At 37.7% G+C, this 24,684-nt stretch overlaps 1 protein-coding gene across 3 annotated transcripts; it reads right to left on the bottom strand.

The window, feature by feature from the left end:
- Positions 1–2,277: 2,277 nt before the first annotated feature.
- Positions 2,278–24,255, bottom strand: MRPL22 (mitochondrial ribosomal protein L22). Of its 3 annotated transcripts, XM_019750406.2 has the most exons (7): positions 24,142–24,255; positions 24,018–24,060; positions 15,905–16,040; positions 11,372–11,437; positions 10,495–10,572; positions 9,134–9,203; positions 2,278–2,574 (listed from the first exon to the last, which is right to left on the bottom strand). In XM_019750406.2, exons 1-7 carry the CDS (start codon positions 24,203–24,205, stop codon positions 2,363–2,365), a joined length of 669 nt encoding a protein of 222 aa, XP_019605965.2. In that variant the 5' UTR covers positions 24,206–24,255; the 3' UTR covers positions 2,278–2,362. The 3 variants fall into 3 exon arrangements, with proteins under 3 accessions (XP_019605965.2, XP_074169930.1, XP_074169929.1); XM_074313829.1 differs by lacking the exon at positions 24,018–24,060 and having other exon boundaries at positions 24,142–24,242; XM_074313828.1 differs by lacking the exons at positions 15,905–16,040; positions 24,018–24,060; positions 24,142–24,255 and adding an exon at positions 12,612–12,741.
- Positions 24,256–24,684: the final 429 nt, after the last annotated feature.

Genomic DNA, 24,684 nt, shown 5'->3' with positions numbered 1-24,684 from the left:
CTGGCGACGGGCATGTTCACCAGTTCATCAGTTATTGAGCCACATACTTGTGATTGGTGTACTTTCTAAAGGTGCTTCACTCCAACAAAAAAAGTTTAAGTCAATCATAATTCTCTGACAAGAACGAATTACAAGCATTCAGAAACTGCCATTAAAGAATAATAGACATTAGTTTCTGAACACATAAAGTTAAACTTCAAAAGTGGGAGCCAAAACGTTCGTGTGTGTTACCCAGCCATGGACACTAACCAGATGTAGTCTGCACCAGCCACAGTGGGAAAGATTCATTTATTGAGATAATGTAAATAAAGTGCTTAAAACACTGTTATGGATATACTGCTACGTGTTAACTATTATTACACTTTTTAACACACCAGCAGTTCCAAATGAAGGCTTAAGATAGAGCCCAAGCAAAATTTCTTCATTAGAATCCAGGGTCTGTTTTGTCCTTAACTTTGTCAGAATAGCTTTACCAGCCTGATTGAAGCAGTACCTTCAGTTACATAATTTATAGTTAGAGTCCACATCACCACCTGGCTCATTTTAGTAACACCCAAGCAAGTCAAAACTCCAAGGCAAAGGCTCATGGACCATCTGCACCAAGAGAGCAGAGAGAGTCACTAGACCGGTGATTCCCCAGCATGCACAGCGCTAGGGCGTTTGTTAAAAGTGCAAGGCCTCTGGTCTCCCACACTGCATTCTGACTCAGTCTGAGAGTAGGGCCTAGGAATTTGCATTTTTTAACAAGTTCTTCAAGTGATTCTGAAGAACACGGAGCCTCTTGTTTTACACATGGATGAAACAGAGGAGAGGGAGGGAAAGGACCTGCTCAGTCTTCCTTCCGCTTACTGAGTACACCAGCACTACAGTACAGGTCGCCGTTACCACTCGTGATTGTAATCGGTCCATGATTCCATGTGACAACAGCTGAGGGCCGCAGAATGAGTCTGTCCTAAGCATCAGTAGCTTATTCCACTGAGCCCTTTGCCTTTTTATCTATACATTCAGTTCACTGGAGAGGCACAAAAACCCATGTGCATATTCGTTAGGTATGCAGAACCAGTACTTGAGAAACCTAGCTTAAATAAAGCTCCAATATTTATAAGCTCTGTGATGCTGAGATAGTTATTCAAATTCTGTGTGCTTTGGTTTCTTCCTTTAGAAAGTGGCAAAATAACGCCTACATTTGTAGGATGTTGTGAAGAGTAACATAAAATAATACTAGCACAGAGCTTGGTAAATAATGAGGTTCCAATAGTACCTATTGTTAATGCCACCTTAAAACATGGCACTAAAACAACATTCTTCATTTGACTAGAGGACTGCTCTCGAAGTATGGTCCCCTACAACAGAATCATCTGGAAGTGCTTGCTTAAAACAGATTTCTGGAACAAGACCTAGTGAATCAGAATCACTGGGGCAAGACTCAGAAGTCTGCACTAACAAGCAAGCACCCAGATTCTCCCTCTCCATGTAAGTCTGAGAAACACTGGACGAGGGCCGTGGACAGAGTGCCTCTTGTCAGTGAACACAAGTGTATCAGGCAGAGCCCGGTAGAGCTGAACACTAACTTAATACGAACAATTTTCTGTTAATAAGAGTGAGTGAGTGCCACCTACTGCCTCCTTTTAGAATGCAACGCTGAGACTGGTTCAATTCCTCTCTCGGCAACCGAATTCACACTGAAAAATGAATCATCCTAAACAAAATATCCAAGCAACAGAAAGCATTGTTAGAAAGAGACATAGAAACAGATTTTATTAAACTACAAGAAAACTTTGAGTTAAAGGGTTTTTGGAGTTTTAGATTAATATATCCAATAGACTCCTATAATTTCAAGTTACTGCTAAAACAGTAAAGGAAAATACAATCCCTCACCCATTGGCCTGTACCAACAGTAGAAGGGAAAACAGAACCACAGAATGCCCTAAAATATTGCAATGAAACAACATGCAGTTATGCTCACTTCACCATCCCCTCCCCTATTCCCAAGAGAAAATCAAGTGAAATAAGGACAAGCTTTCTTATCTTGTAACATTCTACTCAAGTCCAAAATCAAAACTTCCACCTGCAGGAAAGTTAATATTTCCTTCAAAAGGTATTCAAAAAAGCCTTCTGAATTATAGTCTGTTACTATGTTTAAAGCTGATTTTCCGTCCCAAGTTGCAAGTGCATAAAATATTCCCAGAGGCTCAAGAGAGATGGGCAACCTTATAAAATACTCATACTTGTAAAACTAGCAGTTATACTTCGTCACTTCAATAACTCAATGACAAATCATAAAAAGCATCTGTCTTTAATTGCTATCTGTTTTTAGGACATAAATGGCAAACTATATACACTGTGGAGTCTGAATTCCCCATCATAGAGTGTGAATGATGGTCCGGTTTCGAAGCTCCTGAATATACTCTTTGGCGTGGGTGACCGCTGTCTTTGGTGCCTCCCGTGGAGGTGGAGGGCCTTCCACCAACTTCACAAAATAATGGCAATAAACCTTCTCCATGATCCCAAAGCGACCTCTGCCGTGGTATCGAATGCGTTTCAGGTACTGGCCTCGCCCTGACGTGGACTCAGCTAGACAAGGAAGAAAAAGAGAATTATAGGAAATGACTGTATCCACAAGATGCAGCGCAATCAGTTGAGCAGCTTCTGCCCTTCCTTCAACTGGATCCTAAGCCTATGAGCTCGCTGGTTGGCCTGAGCAGGTTTGTCGCAAAACAAGTGCCTCCTGAGTACTTACTAAGGACCAGGCTCTCTTCGAGGAGTTGGACACACCAGAGTGAACAGACTAGCAAGGGCCCTGTCTCTGCAGCACACATTTTAGAGAAGACAGAAAATAAATATGATCATTTCAGTTAGTGACAGGTGCTATGAATAAAACATTGAAACGACAGAGATTGATGGGGTGTTGGAAGGCAACTTCAGATTCGGGGGTTGTCAGGAGGAGGAGACATTTGATCTAAGACCAGAATGAATCATCCACGCAAACATCTAGGGCCGAGGTGTTCCAGGCAGATGGAACAGCACATGCAAAGGCCCAATGGTGGGAATGTCCTTGGCTTGTTTTAGGAACAGAAAGAAGACCAGCCTGCTGAAACACGGTCAGCAAGGCCAAGAGTGGTACAAACATGGGAAAGAGATCAGAGATGAAGGCAAGATTACGTAGAGCCCTGTAGGTGGAGGCGAGGAGTTCTCATTTTATTCTAATTCGATGAGAAGCCCCTGGAACTAATGGTTCCCAAATGCTGGTCCTCGGGCGAACTGTATCACACTAACCTAGGGAATGCACTGTAAATGCTGCTGCTGAGACGCCATCTCTGGAGATTCTAATTTAGAATATTTGGGGTGGCCTTGGAAATTACATCCTGACCAAATACCACCACCTCTGCGCCCCCCAAATAATTCTGATTCAGTCTTAGAAACTCCCATATCACAACAGCCCCCTCCCCTCCCATCCCCCATTCTGCATGTCAAAGATGGACCTCGTAAACTTTGAAGAAATCTTTTAAATATTACATAAGTAACCTGTTCACCCACAGTAAATCAGAGTACTAACCACCTTCTACTATTTTCTGAATTTATTTCATCAGTTACTATTTTAGTTAATTTAATAGGCCTTTTAAAAAGGTAAAATCTATAGACAACAAATTAAGCCACTTCAATACTCACAATATTTATATTCTTACTGTGACATAACTTTAAAAATATAAGAACAATATCAAAGTATGTGTTTGACAATCATCTAACTACAATCGTCTCATGAATGGGTCTGAGCAGGAGCATCCGAGTTTTGCCAAAGAGAAAGCTAAAGATAAAGTGATTCAGGAAACTGCCTTGGGTCTCAGTGAGATAAGGAGAGAACTACTGCCCTTGCATCAACTTCATCTATTGGGTGCTAAAGAAATGAGTTTAAGAATTTCCAAAAGTGGAGGGGTTGGGGGGCAAAATGGGTAAAGGTGGTCAAAAGGTACAAGCTTCTAGTTATAAAATAAATAAGTCATGGGGATGTAATGGACAGCACGGCAAGGGCAGTTAATAATACTGTATTGTATATTTGAAAGTTGCTAAGCAAGTAGATCTTAAAAGTTCTCATCACATGAAAAAAAATTCTGCAACTATGTGTAGTGATGGATGATAACTAGACTTAATTGTGATCATTTCACAATATATACAATTAATAAATCATGCTGTACACCTGAAACTAATATAACGTCGTATGTCAATTATACCTCAATAAAAAAAATTTTTTTTTTAAAGAATTTCCAAAGAGAAAGCAGCATTACACAAATCACTTTATAATGAAGTGCCACCCAGTTCCTGGATGAACTTGTCAGGTAGAAACCACCTAATAAGAACAGTGATGCTGGGAAGGGTTTAGAAAACTTCTAAAAAATATTTTACAAACAGGATGGCTGCTCCTATCCAACATTGCTACGCTACCCAAGTTGAGCCCCGATTTCCAAATACTCTGAGGGTAAGAAACACGACTCCAGTGAAGGAAGTATCAACACGACCTGTGCAGCAAGCACTACATCACCCATCAACACGCAGCGGTCAGCACTATCAGGTCCATGTTCGCTACCATTTTCCTTCCCTCTTCCCCGAAACACGTAAGAATAGATGCTCAATACCCGCTAAATGCCAGTCACCATTTCATCCTCAAGCCATAAAATATCATCTGCCAAGCTTTAGGGCACATAATGCCATCCTTTTTTCATGTCAAAACAAAAACATTAATCTTTCTGAAACACCAGGATTCTTTAACACACTGTAGTCGGAATCGTAACTCAGCCACGCTGAGGTCTGAGTGAAGTCAGGACTTAGTACAGATTCCACAGTGATTTCTGGTTTCCCCTCTTCCGGTCTCTCTTCCATTAATTCTGTATGTTAGGGTTTTCAAACTGCATTAGTATGGAACCATTTCAATTAAAACGAAACAATATGTGAAGCCCACTGCCATGTGGATCAGTTCCAATTGAAACAGAGAGAGATTCCAAACTGTGCCCTTCATTCACCCAACAAATACCTCTGAGTTCTTACCAGGTACCAGGCCCTGTCCTGGGCTCCAAGGACACAGCAGTGACCAAGATATCAAGGAGCCCTCCTGTTTGCCCCAGGCCCCACCCCTAGAGGCCCCATAGCACAATTTCAAAACCAACGCCCACAGTTAATAGTCTTAAATCATTGCCTTAATAACATAGAGCTCTTACCCAAAAACTTCCTGTGGTTCCTCTTTGATACAATTATAACCAAATGCCACACACTGCCCCGTTCAGCCCTCTGGACTCTAGATCCAAGCCACCCTCTCGAGTCTATCTGTTCTAGCTCAACCCTCTACCTCCTTTACATTATTCTACTCATCACATCACACAACTAGTGCTCAGTCTAACCTACGTGCCATTGCGTATGTGGTTACCTCACCTGGACAATCTTCCTTTCTCCTGAACACTCTCAGATCCCCAAAAGCCTATCTTCAAAAGTCGAATTTTTCTAAAAAATATCCATGCCTATTCTAACCCATACAGACTTCTTTTTCACTACTCCAACAATACCATTTATCTATTACTCTCTTTGGTCCCAAACCATATGCTTGCTACCTGGTGTATGTATTCATGTTTCTCCTGGAAAGTCACTTCCTCAACCAAACTTCTACTCTTTTTGTATTGCTGCAGAAGTTCATGCTCCACAAGGAACAGAAATGATTTTGAAACACAGCCTCGTCTAATTAATATCATATTTGCCATACAGACATCTCTGGTAAATATGCTCAAATTCTAAAATAAGTTACAAAGTTTTCCAAGAACATATAATACTAATAGTGTAACATGGTTTTGTTTCAACTCAGAAGAATAATTTATGTATACTTCCAAAGGGCTATTTCTGCCAAAGAACAAAACTGCATGTACTAAGTGTTTTAAATTGCTATAAAAGACACACCACCACCTGACTGTGTAGGCGGTATGCACATTGGAGGTACTCAAATACTTTTTGAATGAAAGAAAAAACATTAAGACATCTCAAAAAGGGGAACAACCTTCTAAAGACAGTGCCAAAGATAATGCTCTTCTAAAGATAATGCTCAATGGGTACCAGGTATTTAAAATATTGTCAGTATTTCCTAGTACTAGCATTGAGGTAAATGAGAACCTTGACATTTCAACACTAGAAACACCCCCTCCGCACTTCGTCGCTCTGAGCCCAGAATACTTGATGTGCAGTAGATCACTTTCTCTGAAGTGAATCACTTTAGATGCCATGAATCAGTAAGCAGTGACATTTTATTAGTCCGTGTCCACTTGTTAAGGCTACTCAGAGTGTCATTAGTCATCATTATAAGTTTGAAAAGGAAATGAATTTTCAAAGTCTATGGTCACGCAACACCAGATATTAGCTTTAGACAGATGACAGCATTTGAAGGAATTACCATATAATGAGAACATATGCTACCAAAATGCACTTCCCTTAAAATGCCTAGACTTACTTATTTCAGGGGACTCAAAGAACCATTGCTGAGCTGAAATGGTAGCCAACAAGTAGCTAGTCTTTCAAAACTCCAAAAGAAGTCTACGGAATGAAATGTCTAGGCATTTTCTAAGAATACAGTAAGATAAATCAGTTTCCCACATTTTATAAGTAAGAATCACTTAGGGTACTTACCCAGGCCTCTCTCCTGGAGTTTCCAATCCAGTGAGTCTGTGGGGAGGCCTGGGAATCTGTATTTTTAATGAGACCCTCAGATGATTCTTAGCTGGGCAGTTTGCAAACACAAGGATAACACGTCTGAGGTGTCATGGTGAGATACTTAATCTTCTTGAGATGGCTCATCTCTTTCTCATTCATAATGGAATCAGGCAACAAAATAGTTAACAACTGAGTTTTTAAAATCTTAAGACAAATTCAAACTATTAGCCCTACTTAAGAAAAGCGATTTGGCGGGAGTGGCTCTAGAAGAGGGTAAACGGGGTCTAATATATGGTGACGGAAACAGAACTGACTCTGGGTGGTGGACACAAAATGTGAGATATACACAGTGTATTACAGAATTGTACACCTGAAATCTATGTAACATTACTAACAATTGTCACCCCAATAAACTTTAATTTAAAAAAAAGATTTGTACACGGAACTAGATAAAAAGAGGGTGCAGGTGGGGCAGGTATTTTTCAGCAGAAATGTGCATAAAGAGACCAGTGAATTAAAGGCCCATTCACATACACGTAGGATTAGCTGAGTTTATTTTTCCTTAATGGCAACACTGGACTTTGCTCATTCATTTGGGAGGACAGGATTAAAGCTCCTTACCCTATCTCTCTCTACTACAATTACCGAAACGGATTTAAAGACAAATTCTATTTCATTGGTACCCGAATTCCATTACAAAGTGTTGCCTATTAACTAAGAAGCCCACACTCCTATGAAACTGAATAAAATTAAATTTGATTTGCTATTCAGTCACAGAGCAGGAAGGGTCACCAAGAGGTTGTAAGCAAATGGTCTTGCTCTCCATCCAGTTCACCTCTTCCAATGATTGCGGGCCTTCCCACCATTATCTAGCCATGCTGCTCCCAAAAGAAAATGCTCCTGATGAACTGTGGCCCTGCATCTTCTGAGTTGTCGTGTTGATTTCCCTCTACATCTTTGCATGTACCACAATATATTTAGTTATACAAGATTCAGCTTTAAAATAAGGTATTTCAATTGAAAATCTTAACTCCTTTGAATTTCAAAAGTAGGTGTGGTCACAGCATCAATTCCAGGTGAGATTTTAACTTAACCAGAATACATATATCCAGTAGGGCACAGGTTATGTGACAAAGTGGAATTTAGATGATTTTTTTTTACTCTAATTGTGAAAATTATAAGGCACAACTAATTTGCCCCGTAATGATTCAGCCTGTTTTTCTCTATTTGGCGAGTAGCAGTTCTCCATATCTTGAATTTAAAATACCTTTAGATAAAACAATTCTTCTTACATGTAGGTTTGGCAGAGGGAGAAATTTTTGCTTCGACAGCAACGTCTTTGTTGGATTACAAAACTGCTGAGGTTACGAGTAATTGCTACTGAAGTGAGAGGAAAACATTAACTCCAACTACTGCTCCACTTTACTGTGGTGTTGGGAGGGGGCAAGAGAGCTTTGTAATAAACGTCGGTCTCTTTCTGGAAAAAGAACTGTGTGAAGGTACACTACAAAAAAATTCCTTCCATTTTGTACAAATGCTTCCCAAAGCATTTTCACTTACATTAGCTTAACTTGATGTGGAATAGGCATACAAAACCCAAGGTAATGCTTCAGGGACTAATACCAAAGGGAAACAAATACATCTGGGTCATCTATAATTGCATTTATAATTCAACAGATTTTCCAGTCTGATAATTGGAAGGTTCAACGATAGAACAGCTTTATGGATTAGGCACCTGGCTTGGCACATTATAAATAAAGATTTTTTTTTAAGTCCACCCATGATCCTTTATTTACCTCCTTAGGGTTGACAAAGAATTCATTTATTTAAAAAAATCAGTTATATTAAAAACAAAAACAACAACAAAAAAACAGTGGGGCAGCCGAATAGCTCAGTTGGTTAGAATGCAAGCTTGTAACAACAAGCTTGCTGGTTCAATTCCCACATGGGATGGTGGGCTGTGCCCCCTCCAACTAAGATTAAAAATGGCGACTGGACTTGGAGCTGAGCTGCGCCTTCCACAACTAGATTGAAGGACAATGACTTGACTTGAAGCTGATGGGCCCTGAAAAAACACACTCTTCCCCAATATTTCCCAATAAAAAAAAAAAGACAAAGATAGTTTAATTAAAAAAAAAAAAAAAAAACCCAGTATGTTCTTTCTTAGTTTTATTATAATTAAAGGACCATTCTATGCACCATTTTGGTATCCATTATTCAAAAATTCTTGCCAATAGGTTTCATGATTTCAGTCTCATTAGAGATCAGGTAACAGTAATTACCATTTACACAGATTAACATTAGTATGCTGAAGGCTAAGGAATAAGCTATTACTAGCAATTTTCACTGGCAAACCCAGTCCTAAGTAATCAGATATCAACACTGTTAGATAAAAAACTTCACATCACTATTAGAAGACATTTTCCAATGCTAAAAATATAAAAGATCTTACCTATATATAAATTGGATCTGAATTCCACATTGTGGTCTCTCACTGCCATATCTTGTGCTTCTAAAAGAATCTTAAACAAGGAAAAGAAAGGCATTCATTCACATGGCTGACTCTGAACTAAAATGAAATTAAATTTCTCATCTATTGTTGCTATCTCTGTAATGACTGTTAATCACATGTCTCCATTTTATAGTCAATTTTAAAAAGAAAATATCAAATGATAACAGTACTAAGGAAAAGGGGTACTTCCTTCCTCAGACTACAAATGCTAGGAACACAGTCCATTCTGCTGTTTTAAATGGAAGGTGTGAGCTGTGAAGGAAGCTATAGCAGCCCTTGTAGCAGTACCCTTGGTAATGAATATTATGTCTTTGAGTCTGAGACTCGCCAAAAGTTCAAGAAGCTCAAGAGTTAAATCTTATTGAAAATTCTTAAACCTTCAATCTAAAGTAACCATTAACAACATCAGACAAGTAGAGAAAAATCATACTTGAAAATTTCCTTTAGAATTATTAAATTTAAACTCTATAAACCTTTTGAATTAGATTAACTTCCTCCAGAACACAGTTTTTAAAACAGGACAATTGTCAGAAATAAGAGAAACCAGGTCTTTCACTCTTTTAAAGATAAAGAAGACAGTACAAGGCCGGTACACACAGATGCTTAGTAACTGTATTCTGAACTGAATTAAATACAGGCATTACAATGGACCCTCTTAGAAGTCTGAATCCATCAATCTCAACTATTCAACTACTAAACTGAAAAGATCAGATCTGACTTTAGGTGAGAGAGTTAACTGAAGTCCAGGAAATAATGCTGATACCCCTAGATGTCCTCAATCTGGCTTTCTGGAACCAGAATCAGTGCAGTTATCATTAGCACATTTGCACTCAGTGAATCAGCTACATTTACAGCTGGGCCTTTAAGGAGAATCTAATCCAAATCCCACCTGGTTTACAGATAAGAAAAATGAGACCAGACTGACTAAGTGTCTTGCCAATAGTCGCGATAGAAATATCAGTGCCAGGACTGGATTCAAAGTCTCCTGAGTCCCAGTCCAGTGCTCTTTCCACTCAATTAGTTGTAAAATCATAAGCTCTCAAGACCTAATCATTAAAAATAAGATTTATCACTTCACAAACAGTAAAATAAAAATGTCTAATGCACATAAAAGTATCTCAGGAAAAATAAAATGCTTAAAACACACAACATTCCTAACATACAAGGGCACTAATGAAACTGAGTGCCCTAAGTCTGTATTATAAAAGCTATGAATTTACATCAGAAAATTCAGGATTTACACTGAGCTTACTAACACCTGCAAAATAGTTATGCACCCCTCCCCCAAAATCTCAGTTTACCTCTTTAATTATCTGGGCCCCTTTTTTGTCACTGAATTCCAACTGAGCCAAAGCCTGGTCAATGGACATCCCTCGTATCTAGAATTAAAGGGTGACAAACAAGAGAAAATAAACAAGTTAGTTTACAAAGTCAATGATTCCTTTTAAACAAAAAGCAAAAGTCTTACATAATCCAAATAACTTCTAAAAGTAGCTAAGTAGTTATATGTCAATTATATCTCAACAAAACTAGGAAAAGTTTTTCAATAATTAAAAATTAAAACAGCTTACTAAATATAGGCAAAAGAAAACAAGTTTGAGAAAGGACGCCACCCTCTTTAAGCCAAAATCTTAAACATATTAATCATAAAAACCTCGGTTGCTGATATGTTCATTAATATTAAAAGAGAGGGCAGACATGACAGAGAGAGGTCATGGGTTGGCCAGGACCACATGAGGCATTAAAAGCATCTCTTTCTCCTACAGGATAAGGGCATCACATGTCTATTTGCTGCTTTGGTCTCCTCTCATACCTAAATTTCATTTTCCACAGAAAAACTTAGAAAGCAACAGTTTGGAAACGGGTTGAATCAACTTTTACAGGTGAGTAAGCTTGTTTTCTGGATTCTCTGGTTATAGCCAGATTCCTGATGCCTTTGTTATAAATATCTATGAATCCAATGTGACTTTGTTTCTCAGAAGAAAAGTAAAAAAATGAAGCAAAATCACCCATCTCTTAGCAATCATTTTTGGATTACCTATCAATTGTCTGAACATGCAATTATATTCCTGACTTTTTAGAGAAATCAGGGCAAATTTTTTTTATTTTTCAAATCCTGGGCAGAAATTCATAGCTTCTTTTCCTAAGTATTATATGGTAGTAGTCTTTTTAGCTTACCAATTTTGCCAAATACCACATTTTGTCCTTGCTATACTTAATTTGTCTTCGACAATGGTAGATTTCCTTAAAAATAGAAAAAAAAAAGTAAGTTTATGTCAAAATGATAGTCACATACTGTTAATAAAAAGTTTTTACTTGCTATGCCTAATGAAAATACTGCTGTAAGAAATAAAAACATTATTTAAAATTTGGACATATTTCTTCCCTACACAAAGTTGTCATTTTCCAAAGTTTCATCATGTTAAAAAGATTACTAAGAGAGGAATAGAAACTATAAACTGCCTAGTTTGTGCCAATATGTACAACATTTCTATCCAGAGGAACAGTAAAAGATTTACATGAAAGTATTTCAAAAAAGAAAAGGTACAACAAGAAAAATAGTTTCCTGTTAGTGAAAAGAACAATGGTAAAATGGACAAAATAACTGTTTTCATAGGAAAGCCAATACTCTAAGTGTTTGGTCAAGAGCATAGATTCTAGAATCAGACTGCCAGAGTTGAAGTTCTAGCTCTACCGCTTACTAGCTACAGAACCCAAGCTACTTAACCTCTCTCTGCCTAAATTTCTCCTTCTTTAAAATGAAAATAGTACCTACCTCCTAAAACTACAATAAGGATTAAATAAAAATAACCTATGTAAAGAAAGCACTTTACAGTGCCTAGCACATGGAACGATCTTAGTAAATGTTAGCTTTTATTATCTTCCACTTATTGTGGTAGGTATATCCCATTTAAGCTTTAACTCAATCATCCATTAAACAATTTACAGTTCAAAAAGAATTTTCAAGCCCATTATTTCATTTGATCTAACTTTGAGTTGGGAGAGGAAACATTTTACAAAGTGAAAAATCAGAGAAATCAAGTGACTGGTCCAAGACCACAATGCTTGTGAGAGACAGAGCTAGAAGCCAAAATATCATACAGGAAGTATGAGAAGTGCCTCATACAATCTCTGGGTGTATCTTCAAAGTTCCACTTAAGACTCTAAAACTCACATTCTTTCCACTACTATATGTTATTGACTAACCAATGCAATAAATGAGGTAAAGTTAGAATGTAATGCACAAAATAGTTATTGAAATGAAGTAAAAATAAGTCTAAATTATGAAACATCTAAAGCTTATAGTTAAGTACATACTGCCACTTTTAAAAAATTAAAAAAGCACTTGTCAAGGCAAACGATATCAAGACCACAGAATTTTCTAACATTCTGACTCCTGCAGGAAATTTTCAAATACCTTAGAAATAACAGAGTTTTCTCAAGTGGCCATCTGTTAATATGTAGCAGATTTCATTTCAGTTGCAATAGAAGCTGACAGACTGAAAACTGTAGCAACGGTCTAATTACATTTTCAGCAATAAAGAGTCCTAGGAGCACAAGAGAGGACAGAGGAACTGCCATGACTGATAACATTAATCTGCGAAAATCAATATACTCAGAAAAATCTTCTATATAGAGAACTTTCAATTCTTGGTATCCCATGGTAGGCTACCTTTAAACCTGAATTGTATGATTATCTTCCAATTTTGTTTAAAAAAAATAATTCTCTTCTAAAACTAAAAAGTTCAACTTTGACTTTAGGCAGGTGCAATGTTTAAAGGCACTTTCTGAAGACAAAGCAGACAAAGTCTCAGTAAATAAGCCTATCATAACAAATAACACGGTAACGCTGTAGATCAGAAGACCTGGGTTAAATGTCACTGCTATTAACTAACCTCTAGATCTTACATGAGGTAAAGTTAGGACATGAGGCACAAAATAGTTATTCAAATGAAGTAAGTCTAAATTATGAAACATCTAAACCAGTAACTTTTAAAGAAGTTAATTTGTTTTTCAATGCACATAATAAATCAAACAATGAGACAGTGTCACCTAATAAAAGTCCTTATTAGAGCTTTATGGGAATTAGAGCCTTATGTATAAGCATGACTTTTTATTAATGCTTCAATTAATCCATAAATTTAAAATATGCCTCTTATAGAAATGGTTATTCCAATAGTTTTGATACAGTCTCACTACACTTTTATTTGAAATAGCTTCCTTCAAAGATATTGCAAAAAGTAAACTCAAGCCCAAATTAACAAAGCATCACTACTATGAAGAAACCCTATTAATTTCTCTCTGGCTTATTTTCTTTACCATGAGGAAGCCTCAGGTAAGATCAAGTCTACATGAGAATCTGTATTGATCAAATACATGGCGATGGAAGGAGAACTGACTCTGGCTGGTGAACACACAATGGGATTTATAGATGATGTAATACAGAATTGTATACCTCAAATCTATGTAACTTTACTAACAATTGTCATCCCAATAAATTTTAATTAAATAAAAAAAAGAATCGGTATTGTTTGGAAATTTGTGCTAGCTAAATTAGGCAGGTAGTCTTAAAAATCACAGGAGTGGCCTAAAACATGCCTAAATTGGTGACATTCATTTTAACTTACTGCTATAAAATTTAATCACTACCCCATTCACTATTATTTGTTTAACTATATATTCCAATGCTGAAAGATCAGAATGAAAAATGGTAAATATTATCTGGCCCACTTTTGAATTAGACATAAAAGTAATTTCTAAAATGCTTGCAGCTAGCAGATTGGCAAGTCTAAGGGACACTGCACACAATGGCACAGTGTATGAACTATGTGCCCAGGTGAGCAAATCATTCCTTGTTAATAAGGTAGGTATTTAGGAAGGGCATTAATAGTCCAGTCATAACAGTATAAGTGCTACACCAAAGTCAATTTACCAAATACTATTTAAAGTCAGAAAATGTTAAGGTATTTTCCAAAAGTCATAATTTGTCGCCAAAAGGATTACTCACTCAAACAAAATCTGTGCCAAATAAAAAACTAAATTATATTTTGCCAAAGTGCCTAAAAGTCAAACCAAATGTCTTCACACAGGCATTTGCATAATAATGAGTATTAATGATTCAAAAACACTTAATCAAAATAGTTTCAGGAAACACAATATTAATACATAACAAACGATTGTACTGACATTATTCTTCATTTGCTGAAGTTAACTAGATGACCAACTGTTAACCATTTTAATTTTAACATTTAGGATGTATCTCGAGTACATTTGTTTTAATATCCAAAAAAGACTAGTACTACAAAATACAAAATTTGCTCTTAGATTCTGGACTGACAAATACTGTTATGATTTCATTTCCAATTAATATCTAAGTTCAAAGAGCTCAAGTAAGAAGTAAAGAAAGCTCATGGGGGCGGCCGGTTAGCTCAGTTGGTTAGAGCACGGTGCTCTTAACAACAAGGTTGCCAGTTCGATCCCCACATGGGCCACTGTGAGCTGCGCCCTCCACAACTAGATTGAAACAACTACTTGACTTGGAGCTGATGGGTCCTGGAAAAACACACTTAAAATAAAAGTTAAAAAAAAAAGTAAAGAAAGCTCATTAATTATAGAAATATTTATGATAATTTTACAAATGTGTAACTTTTTCTAAATTTTAGTTAATTACAACATGGAGTCAATACCTAATAGCATAGATTCTGTTACAAATCTAACTTTTAAGTTCTGATGGCATGATAAAATATGAAAGTGAAAAATGTGTTTGTTTACACTATTAGCATCTTTCTCCTCGTATTTCCCAATCAGGTATGAATTCTTTAAATCAATTAACTCCCCCAAACTATAAAAATAAAACTATACTAATTCAGACCAATACTTAGACAGAAATTGAATCTTAATGAAATGTATGCTGTCAAGTTCATACAAAAACTAAGCAAGTGACAATACTTGGATGGTACTGATTATCTAGTCGCCTTAAATCCCAAAAGTCTTTAAAAGATGTTTGCTGAATGGAATGATTCATAATTAACACAGTAATTCCATTTCTAAAGTACTTACCACAGTTTATTTTCTTAAGTATTCAAATGTTTCCATCTTGTTCATGCTATTACTACTTGCTTAAACTTTTTAACAGATGTAAATGTATTCCGCAGCACATTCACATTTAGCTGGAAATGAGTCTTATATCTCAGACTAGAGCAGTCTCTAGCAGTATGAAGAGGGCAAAAGAATTGAGCAACTAAAGACAAAACCCAGTACATATATCTGATTAAATTCAAACCTTAGGTTCAAAGGTTTGTGAATTACAAAACAACTAAGTATCTATATTTAAATATAAAATATTGGAAAACCATATACCATTTAAATATTGGCCAATGATTTAAGTCACTTTTGCCAACTCCTCAGTCTCCATTATCAAGAAGCATCATCAAGCCTCCTGGAATCAAAAATCAGTAAGTCTTGAACTATTACCGGTAGCTTAGTTTGGAGTTAAGGCCCCTATCCAAGGAGGTTAAGGCAAACAAATAGGTACAACAAACATGATCTTTTTAAACTGCCAGAAAGATAAATCTAATACATTTTCTTTATCAATTAAAGGATCATGCAAATTGCTATATAACTTTTCTTTTCTTAACATGGATAATAAATCATTGCTAGTCACAAAAGAGTGAGAGTACATTATCAAAATTAGTTCCACCACAAACTTACTGCTGGTCTCCGAGGTTCCCCAGGAAGTTGTGGAGGATAAACAATTTTATTCTTCTTCTCCCATTTTCGAAAAATGTCAAGAGAAGCACTGGTGTGGATGTGTGACTGGGGTAAAACACTGTGAGATGAAAGAAGCCTGTAAAACAACAGACACTTAGAATCTTTTTGCAGAATCTTTATGTATCTTCTGAACCACGTCAGCTCCATTTTGACAGAAACTATTTAAGGATCACAAGTGTAAACATTCTAGACATATTCAGTAATACACACTGCTTTTACATAAAATATCACAAAGAGCTAGTTTACCGAAGGCTAAGAAGAGTAAAAAGTTAATAACCCATATAAGTCAAATAATAAACATATATTTACCCAAGATGTCCTGCTCTGACTGGCCAATAAATAATGACTTTGTAATACAAGTCAGGCCAGTCCTAAAACAGATTTAAGAGGACATAATGGATACCTGACCTGAGCTGTGTAATTCCTCAAAGTTGAGTAAGCAAGACAAATAGCATCATTTTATAATCCCTAAGAAATTAATGGATAAAGTTGGCATGATGTACCTCCTGATCAAAGAAAGTACCACTCACCATCCATGACGCTGTCTTTCCACAAAAACTAAACCTGAATCGATTAAGCCTCTAAGATTAAATACAGGAAATACAGAGACTGGGGAACATACCAAGCACATCAGGAAGATGTACTCTGCAAAACCCAAGCTGTACAAAACTCCACAAAACAAACAACCCATTTTCTTCAACAAATAAACTACAAGGGGGAAAAAAAGAGAGCTGAATAAAGAACCTAAAGATTAAAGACTTAAGAGAAATAACATTGAAATTATGTGCGGACTATTATTTCAAAAGTATGACAGCTACTTAACTACTGGAAATTTGAACATTAACTGGATATTTGATACTTTTCAATGAGATATGTAGTGATGAAATAACACAGTATCTAGGATTTGTTCCAAAATATGAAGGGGGGATAGTAGGGGCTATTGATAAAACAAGATTGGCCATGTGTTAATAATTGTTGAGGTTGGGTGATGGGTTCATAAGGGTTCATCCTATTGTCTACTTTTGTATACGTCTCAATATATCCAAATAACACAACTAACTTTGGTGTTCTCTACTGCCTGAAATACAGTCTGAGCTCCTTGGCAAGACACAGAAGGCCTTTCATAATCTAAGCCCAACCCAGCCTTTCAGCTTACTTATGGCCACCATCTTCTTTGTTCCCTAAATAAGGCACATGCTTTCATACTGTCACATGTTTCCTAACATTGTTTTCTCCTCCCTCATGATCTCCTGAATGAACTACTCTTCTCCTAGTGGCTCATTTCTCCTACTCTATCTCAAGTAACCATTACATCATATGATGAAGATCAGGGCCCGATAACGTCTGTACCTTTGTCATCCACATTCGGTTCCAATGTTTTGAATGCAAAGCACAAAACTAGGATACATAATATTAGAGGGCAAGATTTCCTAATAAAACTATAAGCCAGGAGATGAGGGGAGAGACTATGGAGTCAAGCAGACCTGGCTCTAAATCCTAATTCTAATTTAGTAAGTGAAGGGCCTTGCTAAGTCACATAACTTTCCAGACCTGTTTTCTCATCAGTAAATGGAGTGATAATAGTAAATACCTCATAGGCTTCTTCAGAAGCTCTAATGAGATACTGTAAGTAAAATACTCACCTGACACTTAATAGGGCTTAATATATTTTACATATTATTACTTTTAGAATAAGGAGAATAATACCTACTTCATTCTGTTGTTGATAGATCAATAATTAATGTGCAGTACCCTACAGTGTCTAGATGATAAACATGTAGATGAAAAATGGCTAGTACTAATTTTAAATTAGGCCCTCTGAACAGTTAATATCTCCTGTTCTCCAAAAAAATAAAACCTGTGAACTGTAAACTTTACATTACACAATGTCAAACCTTTTCGTGTTTATAGTCATGATCATTTATGTTTCTACAAAGTTGTAATTAACTTTGGGTACACCGTTTGTCACCTCTTGGGACCTCAGTTTCTTTATCTAAGAAAAGAGGAACTGGACTATGTCATCTCTAATCTCTATGGTCTCTCCAAACCTTAATTCTGTCCGCAATCTCATCGCTGACAGCTCGGTTACGGAATCACAAACCCCTTGGCTTCTACCTTAATCCTTCTTCCGTGAAACCAGTCCTATACGAACTGGTCTGAAAGGTGGCTTAAGGGTGAGGCCCATGCCTTCTATAGCCCTCTTTTGGGTTCCTGGGCCCAGTTTCAATGTGTGGAGGGGAGAGGGGTTTCCCACACAACACCAAGCAATTCGGGCACTCTATCCAGAGATAGCATCAGAACCCACAGACTCTAAGAGTTCAGGCTCTAAGGGTTCAGACTTACAAGACTGCCCCCCACACACACACTACACTTAGGGACCAGTCACAAGTCCACATTGTTATCTGTACTTCTGACCAACTGGCTATAAATCAGATTCCCAATATCCCCTCCTCAGGCTCGATTAATTTGCTAGAGTACTCACAAAACTCAGAAACATTTTACTTACTAGGTCACCAGTTTGTTTTAAAAGGATAGAACTCTGGAACAGCCAAACAGAAGAGATGCACAGGGCAAAGTATGGGGAAAAGGCATGGAGCTTCCATGCCCTCTCGGAGAGTGCCATTCTCCCCAAATCTCCACATGTCCACCAACCTGGCAGCTCTCCAAACCCTGTCCTTTTGGGTTTTTAATGGAAGCGTCATTACACAGGCAAGAAGGATTAAATCAGTGGCCACTGGAGACTGATTCGATCCCCAAGCCTCTCTCCCCTTCCAGGAGGTCAGGGAAGTGGGACCAAAACTTCCAATCCTCTAATCACATTGTTGGTTCCATTGGCCACCAGCCCACATCCATAGATGGATGCTTTCCGAAAGTAACCTCATTAACATAACAAAAGACACCTTTATCACTATCAACACAGGAAATACTAGGATTTGGGGAGCTGGGAACTATAGCTGAAGATCAAATATACATGAGAAACATATATTTGGTCAAGGACATATAAACCACAATATCGTAATCAGCCATATGTAGCACAGTGTCTTGCACTCAAACTCTCAATACACATTCGATGAATTAAATATGATGCTTAACAAATTAAATGCATTATGAATTAATAATGACAAAACTTTCTGAATACCTACAACACTTTCAGGGCTCAAATGGTTCATAAAATGAATTATCAAGTAAATACTAAATTACTGTAATCAAATTCAATTAATATAATACTCCAAAGAGGGTACTTAATTCAGTATACTAAATCCAAAGTTCCTATACGCCCTCTCCTGGCCAGCTGTTGGACTAAATTAAAGAAGATAAAAATGAAGCAATCGTAAGGCAAAACTGAAAATAAAACTATTTCAAAACTTGAGGCTTTTATGACACCTTTTTATGTGAGAAAGCCTATGAAGGGTCATTGAGAAAACAAACTCCAGAAAAGGAAGTTGGTGCAATTAAAAAATGATGGCAGGGGCGACCGGTGACCGGATGGCTCAGTAGGTTAGAGCGCGAGCTCTTACAAACAAGGGTGCTGATTCGATTCCCACATGGTCCAGTGAGAAGCAACGGCTTGAGCTTGGAGCTGAGCCGCAAGTGGGCAGCCGGTTTGCTCAGTGGTTAGAGCGCATTGCTCAAACACCAAGGTTACTGGTTCGATTCCCACATGGGCCAGTGAGCTGTACCCTTCACAACTAGATTGAAAACAATGACTTGACATCCTGCAAAAACAGACTTGGAGCTGAGCTGCAACCCCCCGCCCCACAACTAGATTGAAAACAGTAACTTGACATCCTGGAAAAACAGTTTCCCAATATTCCCCAATAATTAAAAAAAGAAAAAATGATGGCATGGGTTATTGCTATTGTTTTCCAAACATTAAATTTTAAGGTTGCCTAGAGCTCTAGTTTACTGTTAGCATTCTAAAGAATCAATATAAGTTAAATCTTAAAAAAAAAAAGCACTGAAAGACATTTAGGATCAACCTTAACATTCTGAAATTCAAATATCACCACTGATAATAGCCTTTCATTTAGTAGGAATCCCAAATCCCTTAAGCTTCACTGTATCTCTGTAAATTGAGTGAAGGTAGCTGTGAACCAACTCAACAAAGTGCTTGTACACATAACACACACACTGGGGGTGGGGGTGGGGGGCCACAGTAAGGTGAAGTAGCCAGAGCTCACGCCAAAAGCGGATGATATACTGGAACTAGCATATGAAGAATTTCCTTACTCTCATTATTCTGGTGTTCCTATCTACCAATACTTGAGAATTAAGTTTAAGCATCATGTTTTAAATTCTACCCACAGTCATAGACATTAAAGAGTACAGATATATGCTAAATTTTAAGATTAAGAGTTAATTCAGATAAAACAGAGTCTCTGAAACTTTCTAAAGTCACAATTTGAAAGAGAAAGTTCTCTCTTCCTAATAAATACTTCCTATTATTACTCAAAGTTCATTTTGAAATTCACTACAAGGTACACCCAAGTCCTGAGTGAAGATAATACTGGCCTCAGGCTCAACCTTGAGAGTATCATTCTATTATATGCATGAAGGTAAAAAAAATTCTTTATTTCAAATCTACTTCTGATAACATTTTAAAGATACAAGAACATCCTCTCATCTCAATTAAAATCTAAAATAAAGGATTGAATTGATATGTATATTCTCATAACTCAATATAATCTTACTTTGTCAAAGCCAAGGACAATCAAACAAGGGAACAAGAGTTTAGCAAACAAAAAAAGTGAAATTCCAGCCACTCTGGACCACGATATGCTCAGAATTTCTCAACCTCTGCACTACTAACATTTTGGTTCATTTGCTGTTGTAGGAGCTTGTCCTGTGCCTTGTGAGACACTGTAATATTTTTTCAGCTTTCCTATAAGATTGAAATTTTTCAAAATAAACTGAGGGAAATATTATTTCACCCATTAATGCAAGGGCCACGGCCCAACATGCTTTCCAACGTACTTACGTTGGAAATCGTTACTGGGTACTCATTGCATGGCTAGCATTACGGGTGCTTATATTTAGTTGTGATGTCCCAGTGCAGAGATGCCTAGACTGAGGATTATAAAATTACAAGCAAAGCTACGACTGCAATATGCATTCTTCTGAGAAGACGTTTTGTGGCTTTTCTCACACTCTCAAAGGGGTTTGTGACAAACATTTAAGAACCACTGTCCTAAAAGGCAAGGAATCACAACCCCTCAGATGACAGGGTCAGCATTAATTAAGAGCACAAAATCAATGTGGTTGTCAAATCTCGCTAGTCATAGTCACGTGCGTGTAGATGAACCAAAATCAGAGATAATTTCTACCCTTTACTTTGGAAAAGTCTCTTAAGAGTGACTTAACTAAATAGAAAAGGAGGCTGATTTATGTTTCAGTTTCTTATCTTTTGGCCATGTGTTCTATAAAAGTAGGGCTTACAGATGAAATACGCAATCTCAGTTAAGAGTATTGAGTGGTTACTGATTGGTTCCAGCATAAAATCTGATTCCTTGGAAAGAACGTCATGACGCTATCATCCCCGTCACTACACCTACACAGTACCAGGCACTACAACAGACATTTCACTATTGATTCTCTCAATTCGCACAACCACCCTCGAACGTAAATATTATCCTCATTTTTTTGAGATGAGGAAACTGAGCCTCAGAGAAGTTAAGCAAAAGGTTAAGGGACAATATTTGTCCCTGGCAGAGACCAGTTCTATCTTCTGTAGCCCACTGTTTATTCAAATGCATCACACTGCAGTAGTCATTTTTCCACCAAACTGCTAATGCATGACATTTTCAACTTTTTCTTGTGGGGAATTTTAACCTATGTACATCTCGGTCACTAGTGCCTTCAAACTTTTACACTAGCCCTTCTATTTCTAAACCACCAAAATGTATTCTTCACTCGAAACTTAAGTCATCTCTTCCCAAAAAAACTCCCCAGACAAATCTCTTGCGAGCCCATCACTCTGTCTCTCACATGGTGTGAGAGAACACTAGTGAAAACCAGAGAATTTTTTGTTTATTCCTAGGCTTGCCATGTATTAACTCTGTAACCTTTCGTAAGTCACAAAACTTCTCAAATGCATCCATCAGTAAAATGGGAGACTTGGAATTCAATAGTTGGAAAACTGCCAGCCTGCTATCAAATACAGCCTGCAGAAAAGTTTTATTTGGTCAGCAGCATTGTTTCCTTAACCCAATTAAAAGCCTTCATATAAGGAATGCACTCCACGGACTGCCGTAGGCCCTACCACTCTCTCATTTTACATGGACCGCTTCTCCTAGCTCATTTATTTCTATTATGTGTCTGGCAGCTGTACGAGTATGTAATTAAAGTTTCCAATCTCTGAATTAGATGATCTCTAAGATTTTACACAGTTATCATGAGCATTGTTTATACCTTTTCTACTTAGTTTTTATATGATCATTTCCCATTAGAAAATCCAAAATAGGGATTCTTATAATTATATAACTTCAGAACTAGAAAGAGCCTTAGAGATAATCTAGAAAAATCAAACCCTCTTGTATGATAAAGATGAAAAGACTGAAGCCAAACTGCTTAAGTTACTTGCTCAGAGCTTCCCAGTATAAATCAGTGCAGGACAATTTAAATCAACAAACATTAACAAAATACTCACTTTGTGCAAGACTCTATGTTGGAGCTCAAAGAAAAACAAGAACTGACCCTCTGTCCAGGGGACATAAGCTAGTAAAAGCTCACAGACACGCATACGTGAATTCAGTATTCAAGGCAAACATGCAAAAAAGGAGAAATTTGTTTCATTTTTAGTGAGAGCTGAGAAAACCTCCTGAAGGGGAAACATCTGAACAGGATTTTAAATAATCAGTAGGACTGCTGTAATAGACAGCAAGTGAGGGTCAAGCATGAAAAAGCCAAGTGTGAAGTAAATGCACAGCATATTCAGAAACAGTAAGTAAAGCAGCATGGCTGGGATGGAGTGATAGAAGATAATCTAAGAAAGCAAAGTGTAGACAAATTGTAAGGGCCAGTGCCCACTATTTTCTTCTTTAGCCCGCCTCATCATCCCCCTGACCCAAGAACCCAGGACAGAGCTAAAAGTAATGGGAACTCAATAATAATTTGTAACAATAAAAACAGCAAGAGCAGCTAAAATTTAGGGTGGGATTATTATATGCCATACACTGTATTACATATTTCATATCATCTCCTTTAATCCTCATTTAAAAAATCTCAGGTAGGTAATAATACTTCCACATCATATATGAGAACTGAAACTTAGAGATAAGTAACTTTCCCCAAATCAGTTAAAAAGTAGACTCACACATGACTTAGCTGCCTCTAAAGCCTATATAAACCAAATAAAGGCTAACAAATGCACTGATCAGCAAATTTACAATCAAATTATCAATTTCCAAATATCGACCACTGTACTGCAAAAGAGGGGCAATGAAAAGGAGAAGGGGAAAGGCTTCTGGTCAGTCCTGACTCAACTGCATTCCTTAACCTTAAAGAACAGTTTTGTCCTGAGGTCAAAGAACGCTCTGAGGGCAGTATAAAGCTTCAAAACTTCCCATAACTGGGGGACCTTAGGCAAGTTATTTTACTTTTTGGAGCTCCAATTTCCTTGTCTGAAAGATGGGTATAGCAGTATATATGCTGCATAGGATGTTATGCGAATGACATAACGCATATAAAGCATGCACTACAAGGCCCGATGTAAGCCGCGCTGTCTATAATAGTCCCGGCTCTAGTAAGCAAATAACTAGAGAGGTAACTAGAAAAGTTGGACGCTCCAACATGGCTGGGAGAATCTAACCACGTTCAGAAAGATCAGAAGAGACTGTTCAGAAGAGACATTTACAATATCCCTTGGGTAACAGGTAATCCCGATCCCTTGAGGGCTATGCAATACGGCGGCAGAATGACAGGGTGACAAAGCAAAGACTCTGGCTGGCACCTCCATAGCCCCAGAGCCTAAAGCAGAGCCTGGCACATAGGCTCTTAGCGACTGACAGACTGGTAAGGAGGCCTTGGGCCCTTCTGCAACTCCGAGGCGACTTACCCCAAGGCCAGCTTCCCCCTCAGATTCTGCATCCATGACGTACCTGCAAAATAACACAAGCCGTCAACTCAGAGTCCCACTTCCACTCCCTTCTACCGCCCTTTAATCATTAAGAAACTCTTACCCAAACGTTCCAATATTCCTGCCGCCATCTTCCTCCCACTCTCTACGGAAGCCTCCGAGTTCATGCACCGTCCGGACAAGACGCATGCGCAATTCCCCGCATTTCCTCCCCAGCTGAAAACCCAGCAGTACCCGCGGTGTTGTCATGGAGACTACAAACACACTGCCGGCGCTTAAAGTGTGATCAGCCTAACCTTGCTTGGGAATGAATGATTTAACGAAGGCCGAAAACTAGTGAGTTTCCGGAAATTCACCGGGATCCAGAAAAAATGCGAAACCTCACCTCACAAATGGTCTGAAAGGATTAGGAAAACAGACCGTGAATAAGCCACCTAACCTGGGTGGGCCTCAGGTTTACTAGCCAGCAAAGTAGTCAGAAATAATTATCCCTACAGCACAGTTTTGTTGTAAGATCACAAGAGATCATGTGAAAAGCTCTTTTTTTTAAAAAAAAAAAAAAGCAGTTCAAATACAAAGTATGATGTCTTAATCCCTATTAATTTCCAGGTTGACCTACAAGAGATAAAAGTTAATCATCCGGCAC

The sequence above is a fragment of the Rhinolophus sinicus genome, linkage group LG10 (genome assembly GCF_036562045.2).
Source record: "Rhinolophus sinicus isolate RSC01 linkage group LG10, ASM3656204v1, whole genome shotgun sequence".
Lineage (NCBI taxonomy): Eukaryota > Metazoa > Chordata > Mammalia > Chiroptera > Rhinolophidae > Rhinolophus > Rhinolophus sinicus.
Note: the sequence above shows the minus strand (reverse complement) of the source record. Positions and strands in the feature narration are given on the sequence as shown.

What these genes read in the sequence shown, in the direction of transcription:
- MRPL22 (XM_019750406.2), bottom strand. Translation starts at nt 24,205, where the DNA reads ATGAACTCGGAGGCTTCCGTAGAGAGTGGGAGGAAGATGGCGGCAGGA. An exon ending in AGGAATATTGGAACGTTTGG is followed by an intron (nt 24,061 to 24,141) that starts GTAAGAGTTTCT and finishes GTTATTTTGCAG; the next exon opens with GTACGTCATGGATGCAGAAT. An exon ending in GGGAACCTCGGAGACCAGCA is followed by an intron (nt 11,438 to 15,904) that starts GTAAGTTTGTGG and finishes TCTATTTTTAAG; the next exon opens with GAAATCTACCATTGTCGAAG.